The sequence below is a fragment of the Pan paniscus genome, chromosome 10 (genome assembly GCF_029289425.2).
Source record: "Pan paniscus chromosome 10, NHGRI_mPanPan1-v2.0_pri, whole genome shotgun sequence".
In the NCBI taxonomy this organism is placed as follows: domain Eukaryota; kingdom Metazoa; phylum Chordata; class Mammalia; order Primates; family Hominidae; genus Pan; species Pan paniscus.
This window is the reverse complement of record NC_073259.2, coordinates 68,442,893-68,465,777: the sequence shown is the minus strand read 5'-3', so window position 1 is coordinate 68,465,777 and position 22,885 is coordinate 68,442,893. Positions and strand designations below refer to the sequence as shown.

General features: G+C 35.9%; 1 protein-coding gene across 7 annotated transcripts in view; it reads left to right on the top strand.

Moving 5' to 3' along the window:
• The window catches only part of CCDC91 (coiled-coil domain containing 91), a 388,370-nt gene that overhangs the window by 160,040 nt on the left and 205,445 nt on the right, over window positions 1–22,885 (top strand). For all 7 annotated transcript variants that reach the window (XM_055095798.2, XM_063593136.1, XM_055095799.2 and 4 more), the window contains one exon: window positions 10,494–10,571. In XM_055095798.2, the coding sequence (XP_054951773.1) occupies window positions 10,494–10,571 (78 nt within the window). The remainder of the gene's footprint in view (window positions 1–10,493; window positions 10,572–22,885) is intronic.

Genomic DNA, 22,885 nt, shown 5'->3' with positions numbered 1-22,885 from the left:
TGCAGTAAAGCAAATATTGCAGTAAGTGAGTAAGATGAATTTTTTTTTCTTAGAGTACATAAAAGTTACATTTATACTATACCGTAGATTATTGTATGTAATACCATTCATGTCTAAAAAATGTACCTAAATTAAAATGCTTACTGCTAAAACATGCTAAAAATCACCTGAGCTTTCATTGAGTCATAATCCTTTTGCTGGTGAAGGATTTTGCCTCAATGTTGATAGCTGCTGTTGATAAGGGTGGTGGTTGCTGAAGGTTGGTGTGGCTGTTGCAGTTTCTTAAAGTGAAACTATAATGAAGTTTGCTGCATCTATTGACTCTTGCTTTCATGAAAGAGTCGTCTGTAACATGCAGTGCTGTGTGATAGCATTTTACCCAAAATAAAACTTCTTTCAAAATTGGAGTCTGTTCTCTCAATTCCTGCCACTACTTTGTTAATTAAGTTTGTGTAGTAATATTCCAAATCCCTGGTGGCCATTTCAACAGTGTTCACAGCATCTTCACCAGAAGTAGATTCCATCTCAAGAAACCACTTTGTTTGTTTGTTCCTAAGAAGCAACTCCTTATCTGTTCGAGTGTTATGTAATTGCAGCGTTCAGTCACATCTTTTACTTACAACTCTAGTTTTCTTGCTATTTCTACCACATCTGTGGTGGAAAGGAATTTATTATTATTATTATTTTTAGCAGTAGTTCTCAACAATGGTCTTAAAATATTTGGTAAACCATACCGTAAACAGATGTGCTGTCATCCAGGCTTTGTTCTTCCACTGATAGAACACAGGCAGAGCAGCATAATGCTTAAGGGCCCTGGATTTTGTAGATGGTAAGTGAGCATTGGCTTCCACTTAAAGTCACCAGCTGCATTAGCCCCTAACAAGAGTGTCAGCCTGTCCTTTCAAACTTTGAAGCCAGTCATTGACTTCTTCCCTCTGGTTGTGAAAGTCCTGCATGTCATCTTCCAAGAGAAGAATGTTTTGTCTGCATTGCAGATCTGTTGTTTAGTGTTGCCACCTTCATCCACTATATTAGCTAGAACTTCTTGATAATTTGCCGCAGTTCTACATCAGTACTTGCTGCTTCACCTGACATTTTTATCTTATGGAGGTGGCATTTTTCCTTCAACATCATGAACCAATCTCTGATAACCTCAGATTTGTCTTCCACAGCTTCCTAACCTTTCTCAGCCTTCACAGAATTGAAGAGAGTTATGGCCTTGTTCTGAATTAGGCTTTGGCTTAGGGGGAAATGTTGTGGCTGGTTCAGTCTTCTCTCCAGACCACTAAAACTTTCTGCATATCAGCAATAAGGCTGTATCACTTTCTTATCATTTGTGTCTTCACTGGAGTAGCACTTTTAATTTCCTCCAAAAACTTGTCCTTTGCATTCATTCCCATCTTGGCTGTTGACCTGAGAGCCCTTGGTTTTGGCTGCTCTCAGCTTTTCATATGCCTTCCTCACTAAGGTTAATTATTTCTAGCTTTTGATTTAAAGTGAGAGCCATATGACTTTATCTGTCATTTGAACATTTAGCTGTTATTATAGGGTTATTAATTGGCCTGATTTGAATATTACTGTGTCTCAGAGAATAGAGAGGCTCTAGGAGAGAGGGGTAGATGGGGAAATGGCTGGTTGTTCAGTCGAAACACATACAACATTTATTAAGTTTGCCATCTGATATGGGCGTGGTTTGTGGCACCTGAAAACAATAGTAACATCAAAGATAACTGATCACAGATCACTGTAATAGATGAACTAATAATGGAAAATTTTGAAATATTGTTACAATTACCAAGATTTGACACAGAGACACAGAGTGAGCACACAACTGTTGGAAAAATGGTGCTGATTCATGGGGGAAACAACACACATTGGGGCCAATTGGAAGGTGGAGGGTGGGAGGAGGGAGAGGATCAGGAAAAACAACTAATGGGTAGTAGGCTTAATACCTGTATGATGAAATCATCTATACAGTAAACCCCCATGACCCAAGTTTTCTACGTAACAAACCTTCATGTGTACCCCTGAACTTAAAAGCATTCAATTTGTAAAAAATGCAGTATCTGTGAAGCACAATATAATGAAGTACAGTAAAATGAATTACATGCACTTAGTGGCTTAAAACAGCAGAAAATTATGTTATGGAGGTCACAGTTTTAAAAACCAACATCTTGGCAGAGTCATACTGCCTCCAAATGATCTAGGGGGAATATTTCTTTACGTCTTCCGGCTTCTATTAGTGCCTGATATTCTTCAGCATATGGCAGCATAACTCCATCCTCTACTTCTTTCTTCACGTGCCTTTCTACTCTACATCTCTGTCTCAAATCTTCCCCTCCTTTCTCTTGTAAGGATACCAATAATTGGACTTTGGGCCCATCCTAAGTCCAGGATGATCTCATCTTATGAGATGATTATGATTCTTAACTAATTGTATCTACAATTATGAGTTATGAGTTATGATTCTTAACTAATTGTATCTACAAAGACACTATTTCCAAATAAGGTTACGCACGCGGCTACCAGGTTTTAGGACTTGGACAAACCTTTTAGGGAGGTCATAATTCAACCCACTACAAGTACCACTTTTAGTATATTTAAATATATGAAGGCAAATAATAATACTGTGGACAGAAAAACTCACTACATAGATAAATGACAAGAGCATTAAAAAGTGATTTTTAGTATTCAGCCATATTCCTTTTTTTGATCAAATTTTAAAATGTGTTGAGAAGCTGTGTTATTAGCAAGTTCCTTTCTGCTTCTGGGGTTAAAATTTACTCAAACTTTGGAGACCAGACTTAAAGTGGGAAAAGCCATACAATATTACAAGAATTCTAGAGTGTTTTAAATTCTTATTGATTGGGACGTTTGTAGATTTATTGTGTATATATAGGTTACAGGCCTTTTCTTTAACATTCAGTGACTAGACATTGTTTCTTGCTGTAACCACAAAGTAGGGAGGATTTGTTGTAATTGTCCCATACAAGTAGGCAAAGCTGGTCTTAGGATTGCAAACTTTGCTCTTCCCTTCTCCCTCCTGCCTCTCCTTTTTTCCTCCTCTTTTATCCCTCTTTCTCCTTCCCTCGCTGTCCTTCCTTTCCTTGATATTTTCCTCTTCCTACATCGTTTTCTTCCTTCTTTCTGCCTTCTATTTTTTTTTCCTCCTGTGCTTGGCCTGAGTTAGTTTTGAGCATCTGCCTTTCAAGGCTCCATGCCTTTGAAGATCTTAACAAAGCTAAAGATAAATAATGATCTGAATCTGATGCTAATAAACTGAATCTGATGCAAAGCGGAGTTTCTTTCCTATTGGAGCACTTGATAAGGTGACATTGAAGTAGCAGTGGGAACAGAGCCAATCTAATCAACAAATTAACCAGGATCTCAGCTGGGGTTTTGCAAAAGGCTACATTTCTCAGGCTGTGTAGGATTTGGCCTTCATTCTTTAACAGAATGTGGTTGGTAGAGGACATGTTGTGCTAATGGAGAATTGACAATGGCAACAATCATGGCACTGTTGTAAACATATCATCTTCTCTTATGAAGTTCATTTGAGTAGTTGTTTTCATCTTCAGGGTGATGAATTTAGTGTGACCTGTTTATTCATTCCTCTTTTGCTCACCACCAATTTCTTTCCTTAATGTTTTGCCTTAGACATGGATGTAAAATTGTCATTTCTGGGGTTTGTAAATTAACATATAGGAAAATTGATTACTTCTGTGCTTGTATGAGTAGATTGTGAGGTCCTTTGCATACCTTCCTCACTGTATCTGTTAGGAGAATTCCAGGAGAAGTTTGCTTTTTTAATCCTGTTTCTGATTGAGAGGATTCAGCAAAGCTGATGGCTTTGGAATCTGCATGCCATGAAATTCATGCCATGTGTTAAGGCAGCCATTATTGGAATAGGAACAGTGATTAAAATTAGTCTTTTGAGATTTTGGTTATCTTACTCTAGAGGGACAATCTTATTAAGGGCATCCATTTTAGTATTGGAGATAGAATCCTATGGCAAAATTCTTTATTTCCATTTGTAATATTTATACTTTTAGACTGATTCTTATCATGTGTGTTTTTTTTCTTCCATTTTATATTTATCTAAATTTGGAATTAGTTTGTGAGACTGGGGATGATTTTGAAGGGTCTGTCATGTGCTGTTATTTGTTACTACATGTATAGAGAGACTGAGAAATGAGACAGAATGTAGAGGTGGAGACTAAACATTTATTCTATGGGAAAGACTTCTGTTGCATAATGTTGTATCATGCTCATGAAACCTACTTTCGTTGCAAGGATTATGGCTCCTTTAGGAAAAACAACCAGGCTTATTGCAGCTGTCAAGTGATGTGGTTGATGAGAACTGAAGAGGTGTTGTTTTGTTGTTTTTCTTCTATATTGATGGTATGCACATATGGTACAATCTTATCTTTTTTGCACTACTCTGGCATTTATAATTAGGCCATTTAGGTGTGTTGGATTTTTCAGATTTTGGGAGGGGGTAATTTTGTACCATTTCTCATTCTGAATTTTTTCATGTATGGGTTGTATGTTATCACACCATCTTTATTTTGATTTCTTGCCCCACAGATTTCCTTTTGGAATATCTGGAGGTGTTTGTGTCTGCCTTCTCCAATACAGTGGATTAGTTGTTGTGAAAGGGATATAATCTTGTGGCTTCCAAGAAGGTGGTGGTGAAGCCTATATTGGAAAACCTTTCTCAATCAGATATTATTTGCTAATTATGTTCTACAGTGGAAAACCTTTCTCAATCAGATAATATTTGCTAATTATGTTCTATATTGGAAAACCTTTCTCAATCAGATATTATTTGCTAATTATGTTCTGGTAGGCTAATTATAGACTGGCTCTTGACCAAATAATTTGGAAGGTGAAAAGCAGCTGCTTTCTGATAGATGGAATATAATGTGGTTAGTTGATCTTTGGAATTTCTTTATCTTTTTAAGATCACTGTAATAATTCATTCCAAACACATCAATTAAATGCTGACTTTTAGCCATCCGTGTAGCAGAGGATCCTGTTGCTATGCATCAATTAATTTCTTAGAAGTGATTAGTAGAGGTTCTACTTGGCTTGGCAATTGCCAACAAAAATAGAATATGAGCTTTTTAAAAGAAAGCCTTGGTTCAGATATTCATATCGTGTATTGTCATCAATATACCAGTGATGGTTACTGAACAAAATTTTTGTTAATATTTCACTTTTTTTGGAAAGCACCTTTATTTGTTGATTGTATGGTTCCTTGTTTACATGTGTCTCTATTAAAAAATTTCTTGAATACTCATCATGTCCAGGCATATTAAGAGTATGAAACTTAGGTATATTTAATCATTTTAGCTAAGAAGCAGTTGGGATTGGAGCAGTTATGGGTAGTGGAGGCTTGGTTGGAATATGCTTCCATTTACCTTTGAAAAGCACCTTTGCATCAGTTTTTCAGACCAAAATTTCTGGTTAGCAGTAATAAATTGATGAATGACTATTTCAGATTTTACGGACCATGACTAGTTATATGTCTTTGCTTCACCAGAATGTATGAAATATGATATGTGATTCTGTGTTTTATTGAGTTATATACAGAAAACATACCTGTTGATGAGGGAATGAGAATACATTCTAATAGCTTGATTTTTGATAGGATATTTTCAAATAAGCATTAGGGTGGCTATCAGGAGATCTGATTTAGGGTTTGCTGTGCCCTTATTGAACAATACCTGGCACACAATCATATTATTTTAGTGACCTTGAACACATTTTTTGACTTATCTTGGCCTCAGTATCCTCATTTATAAAATGAACATATTGGAACAGTTTACTTTTGAAGTCTTTTTTTGCTTAAAAATTCCGTAGTTTTATTTAAGGTGAGGATATTTGCTTTTGTCATCTCTTTCTAGTGATGTTTTGGGGTTTGACATTTTGAAAGAAAGTTATCATTGTGGTCAAATTTGGCTTGACTCCTTTAAAGATAGGCTGTAAATATTTGGCTGCATATTCTTGAAATGAATTTTAGTATGACTATTTGGTTATTCCTGTGGACAGACTGTTGTGTCACAGTGTGGTTGTATGATTGCCATTAGTAACTTTGAAGTAAGCAAAGGAGGGTTAATTGATCTATTTGTAACATACTGTATTATAGGATAGTATTAAGGAAGTTGGAAGTGTATCTTAGAAATAATTTATTCCATCTCCCTCATTTAACAGATAGAGAAATGTACCCAAAAAATTTTTTTAATTTATATGCTTAGCTTGTATCAGAAAAAGAACATTGATTTTATTCTCATTCAGTCATTCAACAAACATCTACTTGAACCTGTCAAGGAGCCTACTTTTGAAGACCAGGTTGTGAATAATGTTATTAACACTTTTATTTTGATGTAAAATAGTTCTGCTCTAGTTCTGTCTCTCTCTGATGAAGAAGGAAACACCTTTCATACTTCCCAAATATATTTGGCCTTCAAATCTTGGCCATTCTATTTCTTCTTTATTCAGTGCTTATTGACTGAGCTGACATTCTATATAAGGCAGCATTTAAGGTACCTATATTCAGTGTCAAGTAAAATTTCACGCTCTCAAATTGTATTGTCAAAGTGTGAAATCTTTCTGATGTCCTTTTTTCCTCACTTTAATAAGTGCCATAGTGTTGTGGAGTACTAGCACTACCTCTTCCAATATAGTGGGGGCACACAGGAATGAACAATAAATGTAATACATAGTGATAGGTGCTATGAGAAAAAGCATGATTAGTGGATATTGATCAGTGGTGTACTATTTTATATAAGTGGTCAGGAAAAGTCTCTCTAGTAAGATAATTTTTGAGCATGATGTAGAGGAAGTGAACATGCAATATCTGGGGTAAATAGCATTTGAAGCACAGCAGCAAATAGCAAGTATAGCAAGTGTAATTAATAGCACACCAATACTTTTTTTTTCTTTTTGAGACAGAGTCTTGCTCTGTTGCCCAGGCTGGAGTGCAGTGGCGCGATCTCGGCTCACCGCAACCTCCGCCTCCCGGGTTCAAGTGATTCTCCTTCCTCAGCCTCCCGAGTAGCTGGGACTACAGGCTTCCACCACCACGCCCAGCTAATTTTTGTATTTTTAGTAGAGACAGGGTTTCACTATGTTGGCTAGGCTGGTCTCGAACTCCTGACCTTGTGATCTGCCCGCCTCAGCCTCCCAAAGTGCTGGGATTACAGGTGTGAGCCACAGCACCCAGCCTACACACCAATACTTTTTAATAACTAATGTCATTATTCAGAGCCATCGATATTGAATGATTACACTATAATTATTCAGAGCCATCGATATTGAATGATTACACTATAATTGAAATGATATACATTTATTTTCAATTTGTAATGAATTAGGCCAAATAATATATTCTTCTTTAGTTTCACTTAAGGCATCTAGGGTAGTGTGCTTTGCTTTAGGCTAATTAACTCTAATTTTTAAAGATTGTCGAACTTTTTTGGTAGTCTCTTCAATTTTTAAATTAGTAATAGGTATTGTCAAGAAAGAAAGAAAATAATATTTAATCAGATAAGTTTAAAAAATCCTGATTTTAGTAAAGGTAAACAGATTACTTATGAGTTTGTCAGAGGTTTTAATATGTGAATATATGTTGTTAATTTCCACAATTTGTTTGACCATGGTAGCCTATTTTATATTAGCTTTTCTATTTTGTAAAGCAGTCTCTGGGTAACACTAGTGTATCTGACTGCATATATCCCCAGGGTAGGATATATGCATCCCAAGAACTGCCTATTATGATCCACTAGGTTATAAACATAAAATGGCAGAATATTTCTATTTACTTTTTAAAATCTTGAGCAATGAGAATAAAAGCTATGCTAATATTTAGTATATGGGTTGGTGCTTTTGCCTTACCTAGGTCCTTACATAAAGCAGTAATATACTATTTTTGAAATAACTTGACATGAATGGGAGTTCCAAAGTGATGAGTTTTAGTGAAGTCCTCATTTGTTTGCTTGTTTATAGTGTAGTATATTACAGGAATTTTCTTAAACAGGTAAATGGATGTAGTTATTATTACCTAGTTTTAACTAAAGGAGCTCCCACAAAAATGGGAAACTATCTTAAAGTAGATCGTTGCCATGAAACATGGATTTATAATCCTACTAACAAAAATCTGTGTTTTTGACAATTGCTGTTGATTCTTTATGATTAGGTAGTTGAATAAATTGTGATTTAGCTGTAATATGACAAGATAAAGGGCTTACCAGAAAAAAGAATAAGATGTTGATAATGAAATGGAACCTGTTTAATCAGTAAGGTATAATAAATAAGGGGAATTGATGAAAAAGGAAGTGGTAGCAGTAAATGGACAAGAACTATCAGCATTCTCTTTTATCCTAAATATAGTTGCAGCTTAATTTTCTCTCAGAGCTCCTTCAAGTGACAGTGAGTTATCCTTTGCAGTCATTCACGGTGGGTCACAGGCTGGCAGAGGCAGTGCCAGTTGCAGCACGTGTCTTCTTCTGTCATCTTAGGCAGTGACACCCAGCAAGCCAATGTCAGAAGGGGAGTGTGTGGAAGATTGTATAGGAAGTTTATGTGGTTCATCACTACAACCAATCTGGCATTAGTATAATAAATCCCACTTGATTGAGATGTATTCTTTATGTCACTAGGTTTAATTTGCTATTATTTTCTTTGGGATTTTAGTTTTTCTATTTATAAAAGAGATTTAACTCATAATTTTCTTTTCTTCTAAACAACTCTGCAGATTTTAGTATAAGGGGTATGTTGTCCAAATAAAATATGGTAGGGAGTATTCCTTATTTTCACATTCTCTGGAAGAGTTTGTGGAAGATATCTGCTAATTTTTTCTTAAATATTTCTTAAAATTCACCTATTAAGCTTTCTGTGTGTACAGATTCCATGTGTCTGGAGAATTTTTTGTGTATGTGTTTGTTTTTTTAGTTAATACAGGTGCAGTTTCTTTAACATATATAGGACTATTCAAATTTTGTAATTCTTTAGTTTTGGTAAATTGTGTTTTTTATTTTAGTAGTTTTAAAATTTTATGTAAAATGTTATATTTATTGATATATTTTGTAATATCTTCTCATTTTTATAAATATTTATAGATTATATAATGTCCCACATTCGTGCCTGATGTTGGAAGTTTTGTGGGTTTTTCCACTTCATTATTTATCATCTTTTTTTTATTTTTTAATTTTTATTATTTTATTTTATTTTATTATTATTATACTTGAAGTTTTAGGGTACATGTGCACAATGTGCAGGTTAGTTACATATGTATACATGTGCCATGCTGGTGTGCTGCACCCATTAACTCGTCATCTAGCATTAGGTATATCTCCTAAAGCTATCTCTCCCCACTCCCCCCACCCCACAACAGTCCCCAGAGTGTGATGTTCCCCTTCCTGTGTCCATGTGTTCTCATTGTTCAGTTCCCACCTATGAGTGAGAATGTGCGGTGATTTATCATCTTACTACTTGTTTCACTTTTTTCTCGTCTTTTTTCTCTTTTTGCTTTCTTTGGCTTCCTCTGTCCTATATGTCTTTTAAAAGATTTTTAAAAATATTTTCCATCATATTAAATATTCCTTTTGCGGTAGTCTTTATTTTTTTTCACTGTCTTTTGGTTTCCTAATTCTGTTTCCGGCTCTCTTTCATCTGATTATGTCATCTATTGAGTTATTAATAGTACATATTTCATAGATCTAGAATTTCTATTTTATGGATTCCAGTTCTCTGGTGAAAATCTCTATCCTGTTTTCTCCATTTCCCTTCTGTTTTTTGGATGTGTTAGGAACTCTTACATACATTTAAAAAACTCTGTGATAACTAGCATCGAAACCACCTATGGACCTATCTCTGGAACTATTTCTTTTGTCTTATCTGTTTTCTGTGTTTGTGGGGGCGGGGGCGGGAGGGGGTGTTTCTTTTTGTTTTTTCTGTTGTCATTTCTGATAATTTTGTTTTGGAAGCTGGACGTCATATGTGAAAAACTGGAAAGACTGTAGGATGTTAACAGTGTCCAAAGAGACTTCATCCTCTCCTGTCCTAGGTAGGTAGAATTGGGGTCTAATCATATTCCAGTGGTTCTCAAACTTTGGGATGTATTAGAAATATAGAGGCCAAGGCTTGTTGCAGTGACGCAGGGTTTCCCATCTCTTGATCCATGTCAAGAATTGGCAGATGCCCCAAGGGAAAGTACCTTTGCCTTGTGTTATCTCACCTCTCAACATGGTTTTCCTTCTTCTCTTGTTTCCCTTTAATTCCTCATTGCCTCAGTGTTCTCCAATGCTTTTAAGCAAAGCTATATATATATATATATATATATATATATGTTTTCTCTTTGTTTCCAGCTGTAGCATTGATGTGCCACAAACCACTGAATCATTCGTGGAAGCAGCAAAAGTCTATGGTTTTATTATTTTGAAAACAAAACAGAAGAAAAACTCATGGTTTTAGTTTCTTTTTTCTTTCAGGAAAAACATAAACAAGAATTGGAAGACATGAGGAAAGCTGGTCACGAAGCCCTCAGCATTATTGTGGATGAATATAAGGTAGAGGTTTGAGAGTGTTTACTTTTTTAAACCTTGGATAACTTTAGTAAAAAATGTACACATGTAGGTATGTGCAAACATATACAAATTATATGTGTAGTCTTATTTTGCTATAGAATTTCTTTCCATTCAGCAACAAATATCCATTGAAAGCATACTCAGTGGATTACAAAGGTAATATTAGACACTGTTCTGAATTTGAGAAAGTTTGAGAATATTTGAGAATATAGTATCAGCAGGTAAAGAAATTCAAGTACAAAATAATATAGAATTAGTTGCTAGATTATCTTTTTTGTCTCTGCTGTGGTTCCTCTGACAGGAAAAAAATTAAGGCATGAAATATATCAGAAAAAATATTATACCTTTTTGCTTTTCTTTTCTTAAATAAATTAGATAGATTTGGGTACACTTTAGCAATAACAGAAATTATCATGTCAGTATCATAGATATACAGTAAAATATTAATATTTAAAATTATTTTAAAAATTATTCGATTCTGTGCCTGCATAAGCTGAAATATTTAAAGCACATTGAGCATTTAATGTCAAATTTTTATTTCCCTTTAAACTTCATGTTAGATCATTTTTCTTTTACAAGTAATTAAGGATGAATATGTTTTTATTGAAATAAAATTCAAACAATTCTCCCTAGAAGTAACCAGTATTGGCAGTTCCATTGTATATTCTTCTAAGAGATTTTTCCATCTACTTTTATATACTTACATGCTCATAACATGCTATATAGTTTTGAATTGATTTAAATAAATGTTTTCTTACTAAATTTACTCTTTCTTGCTGTATTTACTCACTGACTTGGAGATATTTTCATGTCAGTACATATAAGCTTTTCCTATTTTTGTTACTCTTCTTTAGTTTTCACAGTATAAATATGCCATAATTTGTTTAACCATACATGTTTACATAGGCATTTTGTTTTTCATTGTTCATTATAATAATAAATATAAAAAATTATCCCTATTACAGTTAGAATATAGAAATTTTTGTGTTGTTGATTAAACTTCCTCACTAGACTTGTTAGAAGTTAATGTCATTTTAGTTGATAATTTAGTGTCAAAAGCTTCCGTAAATCATTTGGGCCGGGCATGGTGGCTCACGCCTGTAACCCCAGCACTTCGGGAGGCCGAGGCGGGTGGATCACAGGAGATCGAGACCATCCTGGCTAACACGGTGAAACCCCGTCTCTATTAATAATACAAAAAATTAGCCGGGCATGGTGGCGGGTGCCTGTCGTCCCAGCTATTCGGGAGGCTGAGGCAGGATAATGGCATGAACCCGGGAGGCGGAGCTTGCAGTGAGCCGAGATTGCGCCACTGCACTCTAGCCTGGGCAACAGAGCAAGGCTCCATCTGAAAAAAAAAGAAAAAAGAAAAAAGAAAAATCATTTGGATAAAAGTAGGAAAAAAAGTAGATCCAGAATTAAGTGAAAAGTGTTTTTTTTTTTTTTCTTCACCTAGGGTATTAAAATAGTCTACTAGATATGTCTTAGGACATGAAAGGCCATTTTTGTGACCATACCCAATATAGTAGTTGATGCTCATTGTTAAAAAGGTCATTAAAAAATGTCCGATTTTGGCGGAGCATGGTGGTTCACATCTGCAATCCCAACACTTTGGGAGGCCGAAGTGGGTGGATCACCTGAGGTCGGGGGTTCCAGACCAGCCTGGCCAACATGGTGAAACCCTGTTTCTACTAAAAATATAAAAATTAGCTGGGCCTGGTGGTGCACACCTGTAATCCCAGCTACTTGGGGGAGGCTGAGGCAGGAGAATTGCTTGAATCTGGGAGGCGGAGGTTGCAGTGAGCCGAGATTGCACCATTGCACTCCTGCCTGGGTGACAGAGTGAGACTCCATCTCAAAAAAAAAACAAAAACAAAAAACAAAGTCTGATTTTTATAGCAATGATAATTGGCCCTTTTATAATGTTTTTAATATTTTTTCTGTTAATATAAACCAGTTTTACAGTTATTGAGTTGAGGAAAAGTCCTATATTATTATAGTATTGATTTTGTCAACTTATTTTATCCCTAATGCTGAGGGTGGGAAGAATTAAAATACAATTGGCCTAATATATTTGCAGATTCCATAACCATGGATGAGAAATGTTTGGGGAAGAAAAGCAATAAAAATAACAGTACAACGGTAAAAAGTAACACAAACTACTTGCTATCTAGAAAAAGAGAAGCATACGGTAAAATAATTATCACATGAACTTCTCATGCATGAATGTAGGATCAGGAAGAAAATCATTCCACTTCTTGTTCTGTAATGTACCACAAACCATCAACACATTATGATTTTTTCTATATGAATTATTTTACCTTTTTTCCATATTATTATGAAAGCTGATTCTCAGCATATTTTAGAACACCTTCGTTGCAAAATTTTACATGATATCCAATATATCTGATAATATTTCTCAGAGTACTATAATATTATTGTACAAGATGTGGAATTCAACAAGTCATATGATTAATCAATATGCAATGAATTTTCACTGATTTAAAAGTATTTATATCCTTTGACTATAAACCGACTGTGAGCTATGAAATAAAAAATTAAATATAACTTCGTAGGCAATTTGATTGAATTCCTAATCCATTTTAGCAAGTCATCTATAACATCTGAAAATTTTACATTTCTCTTTAACTGAGTGCTAAGTAATGACGCTGGACAAATATGTAAAATGAGTAGCTCTTAACCAAATTTCTTCAAAATGCCATTTGTAAATACTAGAATAGTTTTCACTTATGATTTTAACCTCCTTAGTTACCAGTATTGAAATTTATACCAATAAATACGTTTGCAGCGAAGAAAATATTGTGGAGTTAGAACCAAAAAATGATTTAAAAACATCAAAAGCAACCTGTTTAGAAAAACAGCTAAGCACACTCACAATAACAAGAAAAGTAATTTTTCATTAATATTTTTAAAGTCGTATTTTACTGTAGTATATGAAAATTTGATAGATGATTTGTTAATTATTAGGTATTTCAAAAGGAAACCAAAATATCTCTAGTTAACTATTGTTAACAAAAGTTGTGTGAACATTCTCTTTGCATTTATTCATTTCTTAATTCAACAAAGATTATTGATTATCTTCTTTATACCAGGGATTATTGTAAATACAGCAGTGAGCAAAATATTCCAATCCTTGTTTCAGTGGGATGTAATTCCACATCTACATTCCATGACTACATATAATATTTAGGAAGGAAGGAACTTAAAGTCATAGCATTCCTTGACATTTCAGTTTTCAGGGCTTCACACTTTTACCTCTCCCTCCCCTGTAAGTGTTTACTCAAATATGCAACTGGAATAGAAAAATCTGTTACTGTCTCACCACCAGTCCTGGCTCCTGGGGATCTTACGTCTTTCTAGTTATCCTGGACTAGATGTAATCAATCACTTTTTTCCTGTCCCTGTTGAGCTGAAATATTGTTGAGGAGTTTGAAAAAATACTCCTTAGAAAAGAAAGTGGAAAATACCAAGTAAAGTAAAACAAAAATGGCAAAAGCCTAAAATGTAATGCATAGGAAGATAACTTATGTTTGTATAAACTTCTGCTTTCAGAAATATGAAGACATAACTTTTTATATTTTTCCTACTTAGTACAGATTAAAAAAAAACTGGATATTTTATATAAAAATATAGTCCCTGAAATAAGTCCCTGAAAGTAAGACAGAAACAGGCAGACTAGCTAGGAACCATGACACCCAAGTAACTACATAGTAGTGGGTTCCCTGGATTTTCTTTTTACCCTTTTTGTCCCACTAAAGTACTGGAGAAGTGAGTAACCCAGAAATAGCAATGGGCATATAGAAACAAACCTCACGAAAAGCCTACTTTCTCTAACCAAAAGTCTCCACCTAGTAAGACAGAAAACTATTAGATAATACCCATTCTACTTCCACCAAGTACCATAGGAAGAAATGGCAGTGAAGGCTTGTTAGAGAGAGAACTTAGATTTTCACTTTTATCAGCTTATAAATGAGGAACTCTTCTATCTCCTCACTGGGGTGGTGTTAATGAAGGTGAGGCAGGGAACTAGGACTTTAATTCATGCTGGGCAATACGCCCCCTTCCTACGAGTGTCGGGATAGGCCATCAGGAAACTAGACTTCTGCCCTAAGCTGGCGTTGATGAGGTATTCCTCCCTTACTGTGTTGGGAAGGTATCAAGGGATATCTAATGGGAATCAAGACTGTCATTTCTGCTTGGTAGTAATGAGGCCACTCCTCTGTGGTTTCAGTGGATGGTTTGTGGGGAACAATAATGTGGTACCCTTACTCCTCACAGCCGGACTGGTATCAGTGGAGGCCTGGTGGGAAGCTGAACTCCCAACCATGTCCAGAAATAACAAGGAGATCCTTGTTCCCTGTATGCTGAGTGCTAGTAGAGGCTGAGTTGGGTACTTAGACTTCCACCCTACCTGGAGGTTTTCATTTTTCTCGGCTGGAGTGGTGTCCTGTCAGAAGAAATCTCCTGAAACATGATTTCAAACGTCTAGATTTCAATTAAAAAATACTTATATAATACTTATATCAGGAACCAAGAATATTTTGTCTTGAATGAAAACCAAAAAGGACAACAGATGCTGAACTGAGCAGATTCCAGTTTTAGAATTATTTGTCAAGAATTTTAAGTATCTGACAAGGATTTTAAATCATTAATTACAAAAATGTTTTAACAAGTGATTATGAACGTTCTTGAAACCAATGTGAAAACAGAAAATACCAGCAAGTGTCAGCAAAGTAATAGACTGTATGAAGAAGAACCAACTGGCAATTTTAGAAGTAGAAATACAATAACCAAAATTAAAAACTCAGAGATGGGCTCAATAATGGAATGGAGAAATAAGGAAAGAATCAGTAAATTTGAAAAAAATAGAAATTACCCAATTCGAACAGTATAGAGAAAACAAACTGAAAACAAATGAATAGGGGTTTAGGAATTTGTGGGATTATGATGAAAGACCTAAAATTTATGTTATCCAATCCTGGAAGGAGTGAAGAAAGAAGGCAAAACTTAAAAACATTCAAAGTAAGATTAGCTCACAATTTCCCAAATTTGGCAAAAGATAATACTGCATATTTCAGAAGCCAAATGAACTGCAAATATGATAAAGACAAAACCAAACAAAATGCATGTCAGCACCCACTATAATGGTTAATTTATGCATCAGCTTGACTGGGCAATGGTTTCTAGATATTTGAGCAAATTTTATTTGAATGTTTTTGTGAGGATTTTTTTTTTAATTCAGATAAGATTAACATTTACATCTGTGAACTTTGAATATGGCAAATTTCCCTCCATAATGTAGGTGGGCAACATCCAATCATTTGAAGGCCTTAACAGAACAAAAACTGACCTTCCCTGAACAGGAAAGGATTCTGCCAATAGACTGCCTTTGGGTGCAAGCTGCAACATTAGTTCCTTTCTGGGTCTCCAGCCTGTCAGCCTTGTTTGCAGATTTTGAACTTGATAGCCTGCATAATCACATGACCCAATCCCTTAGAGGAAGTTTTTCTGTGTATTTGTACATATATGGATTTATTTCTCTGGAGACCTTAATACACACATAGCTAAACTTCCCTCAACCAAAAATTGAAAATCTTTAAAGCAGCCAGAGAAAAAGGACATTTTACCTACAGAATAACAGAAATATGATAGACGTTTCATCAGAAACTATGGAGGTCAGAGGAAATTGAACAAGTGCTGAAAAAAGAACTTTTAACCACAAATTTCATATCCAACCCATATTTTTCCTTTAATTCTTTTGTTATTGAATAACTTATTTTTGGTGACTTTAATTCTTTTAAAATTACTGAGGCTTATTTTATGGCCTAGCCTCTGATCTATCCTGTGCACTTGAGTAAATGTATATCCTGCTATTGTTAGATGGACCGTACTCCAGATATCTATGGGGTAGATGGTTTATAGTGTTGCTTAGGCTTTCTCTATGCAGTTGATAATCTGCCTAATTTTTCTAGCCTTTATTTAATGTGGGGTGGTAAAATCTCTAAATATTATTGTTGAATTGTTTATGTCGCTTTTAATTCTGTCAGTTTTTACTTCATGCATTTTTTGGATATTTTGTTAGTTACATATCTGTTTTTAGTTGTTACATCTTAATGTTAGTTTGTTTTCATACTGTTATAAAGAACTACTAGAGACTAATTTATAAAGAAAAGAGGTTTAATTGCCTCACAGTTCTGCCTGGCTTACAATCATTGCAGAAGGTGAAGGAGAAGCAAGCACCTTCTTCACAAGGCAGCAGTGGGGAGAGAGAGAAAGAGAGAGAGAGTGAGAGAGAGATCAGAAGTGCACACTTTTAAACCATCAGATCTTATGAGGACTCACTGACTACCATAAGAACAGCATGCTGGAAGTCTGCCCCCATGATCCAGTCACCTCCCACCAAGGCCCTCCCCTGACACATGGGAATTACAAATCAAGATGAGATTTCGGTGGGGACACAAAGCCAAATCATGTCATTCTGTCCCTGGCCCTTCCCAAATCTCATGTCCTTCTCACGTTTCAAAATACAATTATGCCTTCCAATGTCCCCTAAAATCTTACCTCATTGCAGTATTAACCCAAAGTCCAAGTCCAAAGTCTCATCTGAGACAAGGCATATCACTTTTGCCTATGAGCCTGTAAAATCAAAAACAAGTTAGTTACTTCCAAGATACAGTGGTAGTACAGGCATTGGTAAATGCTCCCATTCAAAATGGAAGAAATTGGCCAAAAAAAAGTAGCTACAGGCCCCATGTGAGTCTGAAACCCAGCAGGGCAGTCATTAAATCTTAAATCTCCAAAATAATCTCCTTTGACTCCATGTCTCACATCCAGGACATTCTGATACAAGAGGTAAGCTGCCAAGGCTTTGAGCAGCTCTCCCCCTGAGGCTCTGCGGGGTACAGCCCTGTGGCTGCTTCCACAGGCTGGCATTGAGTGCCTACAGGTTTTTCAGGCATACAGTGCAAACTCTCAGAGGATCTACCATTCTGGGGTCTCAAAGATGGTGGTCCACTTCTCACAGCTCCACTAGGTAGTGCCCCAGTGGAGACTCTGTGTAGGGGATCCAACCCCACATTTTCCTTCTGCACTCCCCTAGTAGAGGTTCTCTGTGAGGGCTCCTCCTCTGTAGCAAACTTCTGCCTCGACATCCAGGCATTTACATACATCCTCTGAAATCTAGGCAAAGGCTCCCAAATCTCAACCCTTGCCTTCTGTGCACCTGCAGTGCCAACACCACATTGAAGCTACCAAGGCTTGGGGCTTACACCCTCTGAGGCAATGGACCGAGCTGTACCTTGGCCTCTTTTAGCCACAGCTAGAGCTGGAGTAGCTGGGACAGTGTGCCATGTCCAGAGACTGCATAGAGCAGTGCGGCCCTGAGACCATCCCACACAACCATTTTTCCCTCCTAGGCCTCTACGGGCTATGGGAGGGGCTGCCATGAAGATCTTTAAAATGCCCTGAAGACATCTTCCCACTGTTTTGGCTATAAACATTCAACTCCTTGTTACATATGCAAATTACTGCAGCCAACTTGAATTTCTCCCCAGAAAATGGGTTTTTATTTTCTATTGCATGTTCAGTCAGTCTGCAAATTTTCCAAACTTTTATATTCTGCTTCCCTTTTAAAAATGAGTTCCAATGTGAGATCATCTCTTTGTGAATGTATGACTGTGCACTTTCAGAAAAAGTTCACTTCTAGAATGCTTTGCTGCTTAGACATTTCTTCTGCCAGATATCCTAAATCATGTCTCTCAAGTTCAGCATTTTACAATTCTCTAGGGCAGGGGCAAAATGCCGTGAGTCTCTTTGTTAAAGGATAGCAAGAATGACATTTGCTCCAGATCCCAATAGGTTTCTCATCCTCCTCTGAGACCACCTCAGCGTGGGCTTCATTGTCCATATCAGTGTCAGCATTTTGGTCAAAACCATTCAACAAGTCTCCAGGAAGTTACAAACTTTCCCACATCTTCCTGTCTTCTTCTGAGCTCTCCAACATGTTTCAACCTTCATCTTTTACCCAGTTCCCAATTTGCTTCCACATTTTTAGGTGTCTTTATAGCAGCTCCCCACTCCCAGTACCAATTTTTTGTATTAGTCAGTTTTCACACTGTTATAAAGAACTACTTGAGACTGGGTAATTTATAAAGATAAGAGATTTAATTGACTCACAGTTCCACATTGCTGGGGAGACCTCAGAAAACTTATAATCGTGGCAGAAGGCAAAGGAGAAGCAAGCACCTTCTTCACAAGACAGCAGGAGAGAGAGAGAGCGAAGTGGGAAGAGCCACACTTTTAAGCTGTCAGATCTCATGAGAACTCACTCACTATCATGAGAACAGCATGGAGGAAATCGCCTCCATGATCTAATCACTTCCTGCCAGGCCCTTCCCCTGACATGTGGGAATTATAATTCAAGATGAAATTTGGGTGGGGACACAGAGCCAAACCATATCAATCTTCCTGATGGATTCACTCTCTTATCATATTTTTTATCTCTAGTAAGATTTTTTTTTTGGTATAAAGTCTATTTTTTTCTGATATTTAATATAGCCACTCCCATTCTATTTTGGTGGTGGTTTGTATAGCAGGGGTCCCTAACCCCCAGGCTGTGGACCGGTACCATTTGGTGGCCTGTTAGGAACTCGGCTGCACAGCAGGAAGTGTTGGTGGGCAAGCAAGCATTACTGCCTGAGCTCCACCACCTCAGATCAGTGGCATTATATTCTCATAGCCATGCAAAACCCTATGGTGAACTGCACATGTGAGAAATCTAGGTTACATGCTCCTTATGAGAATCTAATGCCTGATGATCTGAGGTTTAACAATTTCATCCTGAAACCATCCGCTTTACCCTAGTCTGCAGAAAAATTGTCTTCCATGATACTGTTTCCTGGTGCCAAAAAGGTTAGGGACTGCTGTATATATTTTCCCATCCTTTTACTTTGAACCAATTTGTGTCTTTGAATATAAAGTTTGTCTCTTGTACAAATAGAATTATATGCATATTATTTTAAACAATTGCTTTTTAAATCAGTTAAGAAAAGAGAAGCAGCATCCAATTATGCTGTCATTTAAAATTACCCTTATAATTACTGCTCCCTCCATACCAGTGGGTTCTGCATCCATGAATTGAACATTGTATTCATTAGATGAGAAATCCATGGATATGGAGGGCCACATTTTTGTATCTGCAGGTTTCACAGGGCCGGAGGCTTGAACAATCTCAGATTTTCGTATCCTAAATGGTCCTGGAATCAGTCCCTTTGGATATCAAGTGGCATCACTACCTTTACTGGCATGCTTTGTTTTTCACATAGATCAAATTACTATCTGGAGCTGCTTGCATTAGTGTGAAGAACTTCCTTTAGTATTTATTTTCTTCTTCAAATTTTATGGTTTTGGGTCTTAGATTTAAGTCTTTAATTCATCTTGAGTTGATTTTTGTGTATGGTGAGAAATAGAAATCCAGTTTTATTCTTCTATATGTGGATATCCAGTTTTTCCAGCACCATTTGTTGAATAGGGTGTCCTTTCCTCAATTTATGTTTTTGTATGCTTTATCGAAGATCACTTGGCTGTAAGCATTTGGCTTTATTTCTGGGCTCTCTATTCTGTTACATTGGTCTAAGTATCTAATTTTATACGAGTACCATACTGTTTTGGTTACTACAGCTTTGTAGTATAATTTGAAATTCGGTAAATATGCTTCCAGATTTGTTCTTTTTGCTTAGGATTGCTTATTTGGGCTTTTTTGTTTTATATGAATTTTAGGATTATTTTTTCTATTTTGTGAACAATTATGTTGGTATTTTGATATTAATTCCATAGTATCTGTAGATTGCTTTGGGCAGTGTGGTCATTTTAATGGTACTGATTCTTCCATTCCATGATTATGAGATGTATTCTCATTTGTTTGTGTCATTAATGCTTTTTTAAAAAATTTTTAGCAGTGTTTTGTAGTTCTCCTTATAGAGATCTTTCACCTACTTGGTTATGTATATTCCTGGGTATTTAAACTTTTTTTTGTAGCTATTGTAAATGGATTGTGTTTTTTATTTCATTCTCACCTTTGTTGTTATTGGTGCTACTGATGTGTGTACATTGATTTTGTAACCTGAGACTTTACTGAATTCATTTATCAAATCTAAGAGTTTTTTGGAGGAGTCTTTGGGGTTTTCTAGGTATGCAGTCATGTCATTGGCAAACAGAGATAGTTCAAATTCCTGTTTTCCAATTTAGATGCACTTCATTTCTTTCTCTTGTCTGATTGCTCTTGGTAGGACTTCCAGTACTGTGTTGAACAGAGGTAGTGAAGATGGGCATCCTTGTCTTGTTTCAGGTCTTAGAGGAAATAATTTCAAATTTTTCCCATTCAGTATGATGTTGGCTGTGGTTTGGCATGTTTGGCTTTTATTACTTTGAGGAATGCCTCTTCTGTGCCTAGTTTGTTGGGGTCCTTTAGTATTTATTATAAGTTGTATCTCCTAACAATTAATTTGTGTATTTTTTCACTTGCATTCTTTAAAGTTAGTTATTTAAAAAATAAGATTGTAGGCAGTTTTTGTTTGTTGATTTTAGTACTTTGAATATGTCATCTCATTGCCTTCTATCCTACATATGAGAAGTAAGCTGTTAATCTTTTTCAGATTCTCTTATACACAATGAGTTATTTTTATCCTGTTTTCAAATTGTCTGTTTTTCACTTTTAGTATTTTGACTATGATGTTTCTAGGTGTGTGTCTTTTCATTTATTCTATTTGGAAGTCATTTAGCCTCTTATATGTGTAGATTGTTTTTCATCAATTTTGGGAAGTTTTCAGCCATTCATATTTTTTCTCCTACTTTTCTCATGTGTTACTTTCATTATGTATGTGTTAGTTTTCTTAATGGGGTCTCACATGATTTTTAGGCGTAGTCATTTTTGTTTGTTATTTATCCTTTCTCTGTTCTTCAGATTGTATGATCTTTATCAGTAGTTCTTAAGGTTTACTGATTCTTTCTCCTCGTAACTGACATCTATTAATACAAGTTTCTATACATTTTTTTTTGAATAAATGCTTCTCAATTTGTTGTAAGACCTTTGATCAATTTTCCAGAGACTGAATGATTGCTTTGCCAGTTTACCTTGTCACATGATTTGGCTGTGTCCCCTTCCAAATCTCATCTTGAATTGTAGTTCCTATAATCCCTACATGTCGTGACAGGGACTCAGTGGGACGTGATTGGATCATGGTGCAGTTTCCCCCATGTTGTCCTGGTGATAGTGAGTGAGTTCTCACAAGATCTAATGCTTTTACAAATGTCTGGCATGTCCCCTGTTTGGACTTCTCCGTCCCGCCACCCTATGAAGAAGGTGCATTGCTTGCCCTTCACCTTCTGCCATGATTGTAAGTTTCCTGAGGCCTAACCAGCTATGCAGAACTGTGAATCAATTAAACCTCTTTTCTTGATAAATTACCCAGTCTTGTGTATTTCCTTCTAGCAATGTGAGAACGAACTAATACACCCTGCTTAACAGATGACATTCTGCTGGAGTAGAGGTTCCCCCTGCTAGCTCCTCATATTGCCATTCCAGAAGTTCCACCCCCCTTTCCTTGATTTTTAATCCAAATTAAAATAGTGGTTACTCTGTTATCAATATTCTTTATTTCAAAAATGATTATCCTGAGGTGAGTATTATGAAAGACTCATGACATTCTCTTTATTCTCAGTGCATTGACAAAAGTTGAGGGTTTGTTTACGTCATCTGGTCGTATTGGATCACCTCAACCCATGGATCTTTGCTGATTTCTTTTTCCAATTCTTTTTTTAAAATGTAGGACTGTTCTTTTGCATGAATAATTTGAGATTACACATTTCATGAGTTTCAGAATATATATTTTGGGTTTATCATTTAAAAAATTGCTGTTGCTTCAAATATTAATTTAAACCTTAATAAAGTGCCATATTTATTTTCCTCATGGATAATCGGATAAAACAATATCCTAAAGCACATTTTTATTAGCAATATCTTATGTACCTAACACCATTTAAATGAACTAGCACTTTTTAAAGCTCCCAAATCATGTGATCAGCTGTTTCTGATTTAAAAATAACAGTAAGTTATGATAGGACTTAAACTTTTCACAAATAATTGAACATTCTGATTCACCTAGAAATAGTCCTGTATTTAAGAGATTAGCTGACCTCATCCAACTGGAATTTACTTATTTTGAGTATGTAACTCTGTGTTCATACAACTTTAAATCATCTATTCCAGGAGCTGGCTA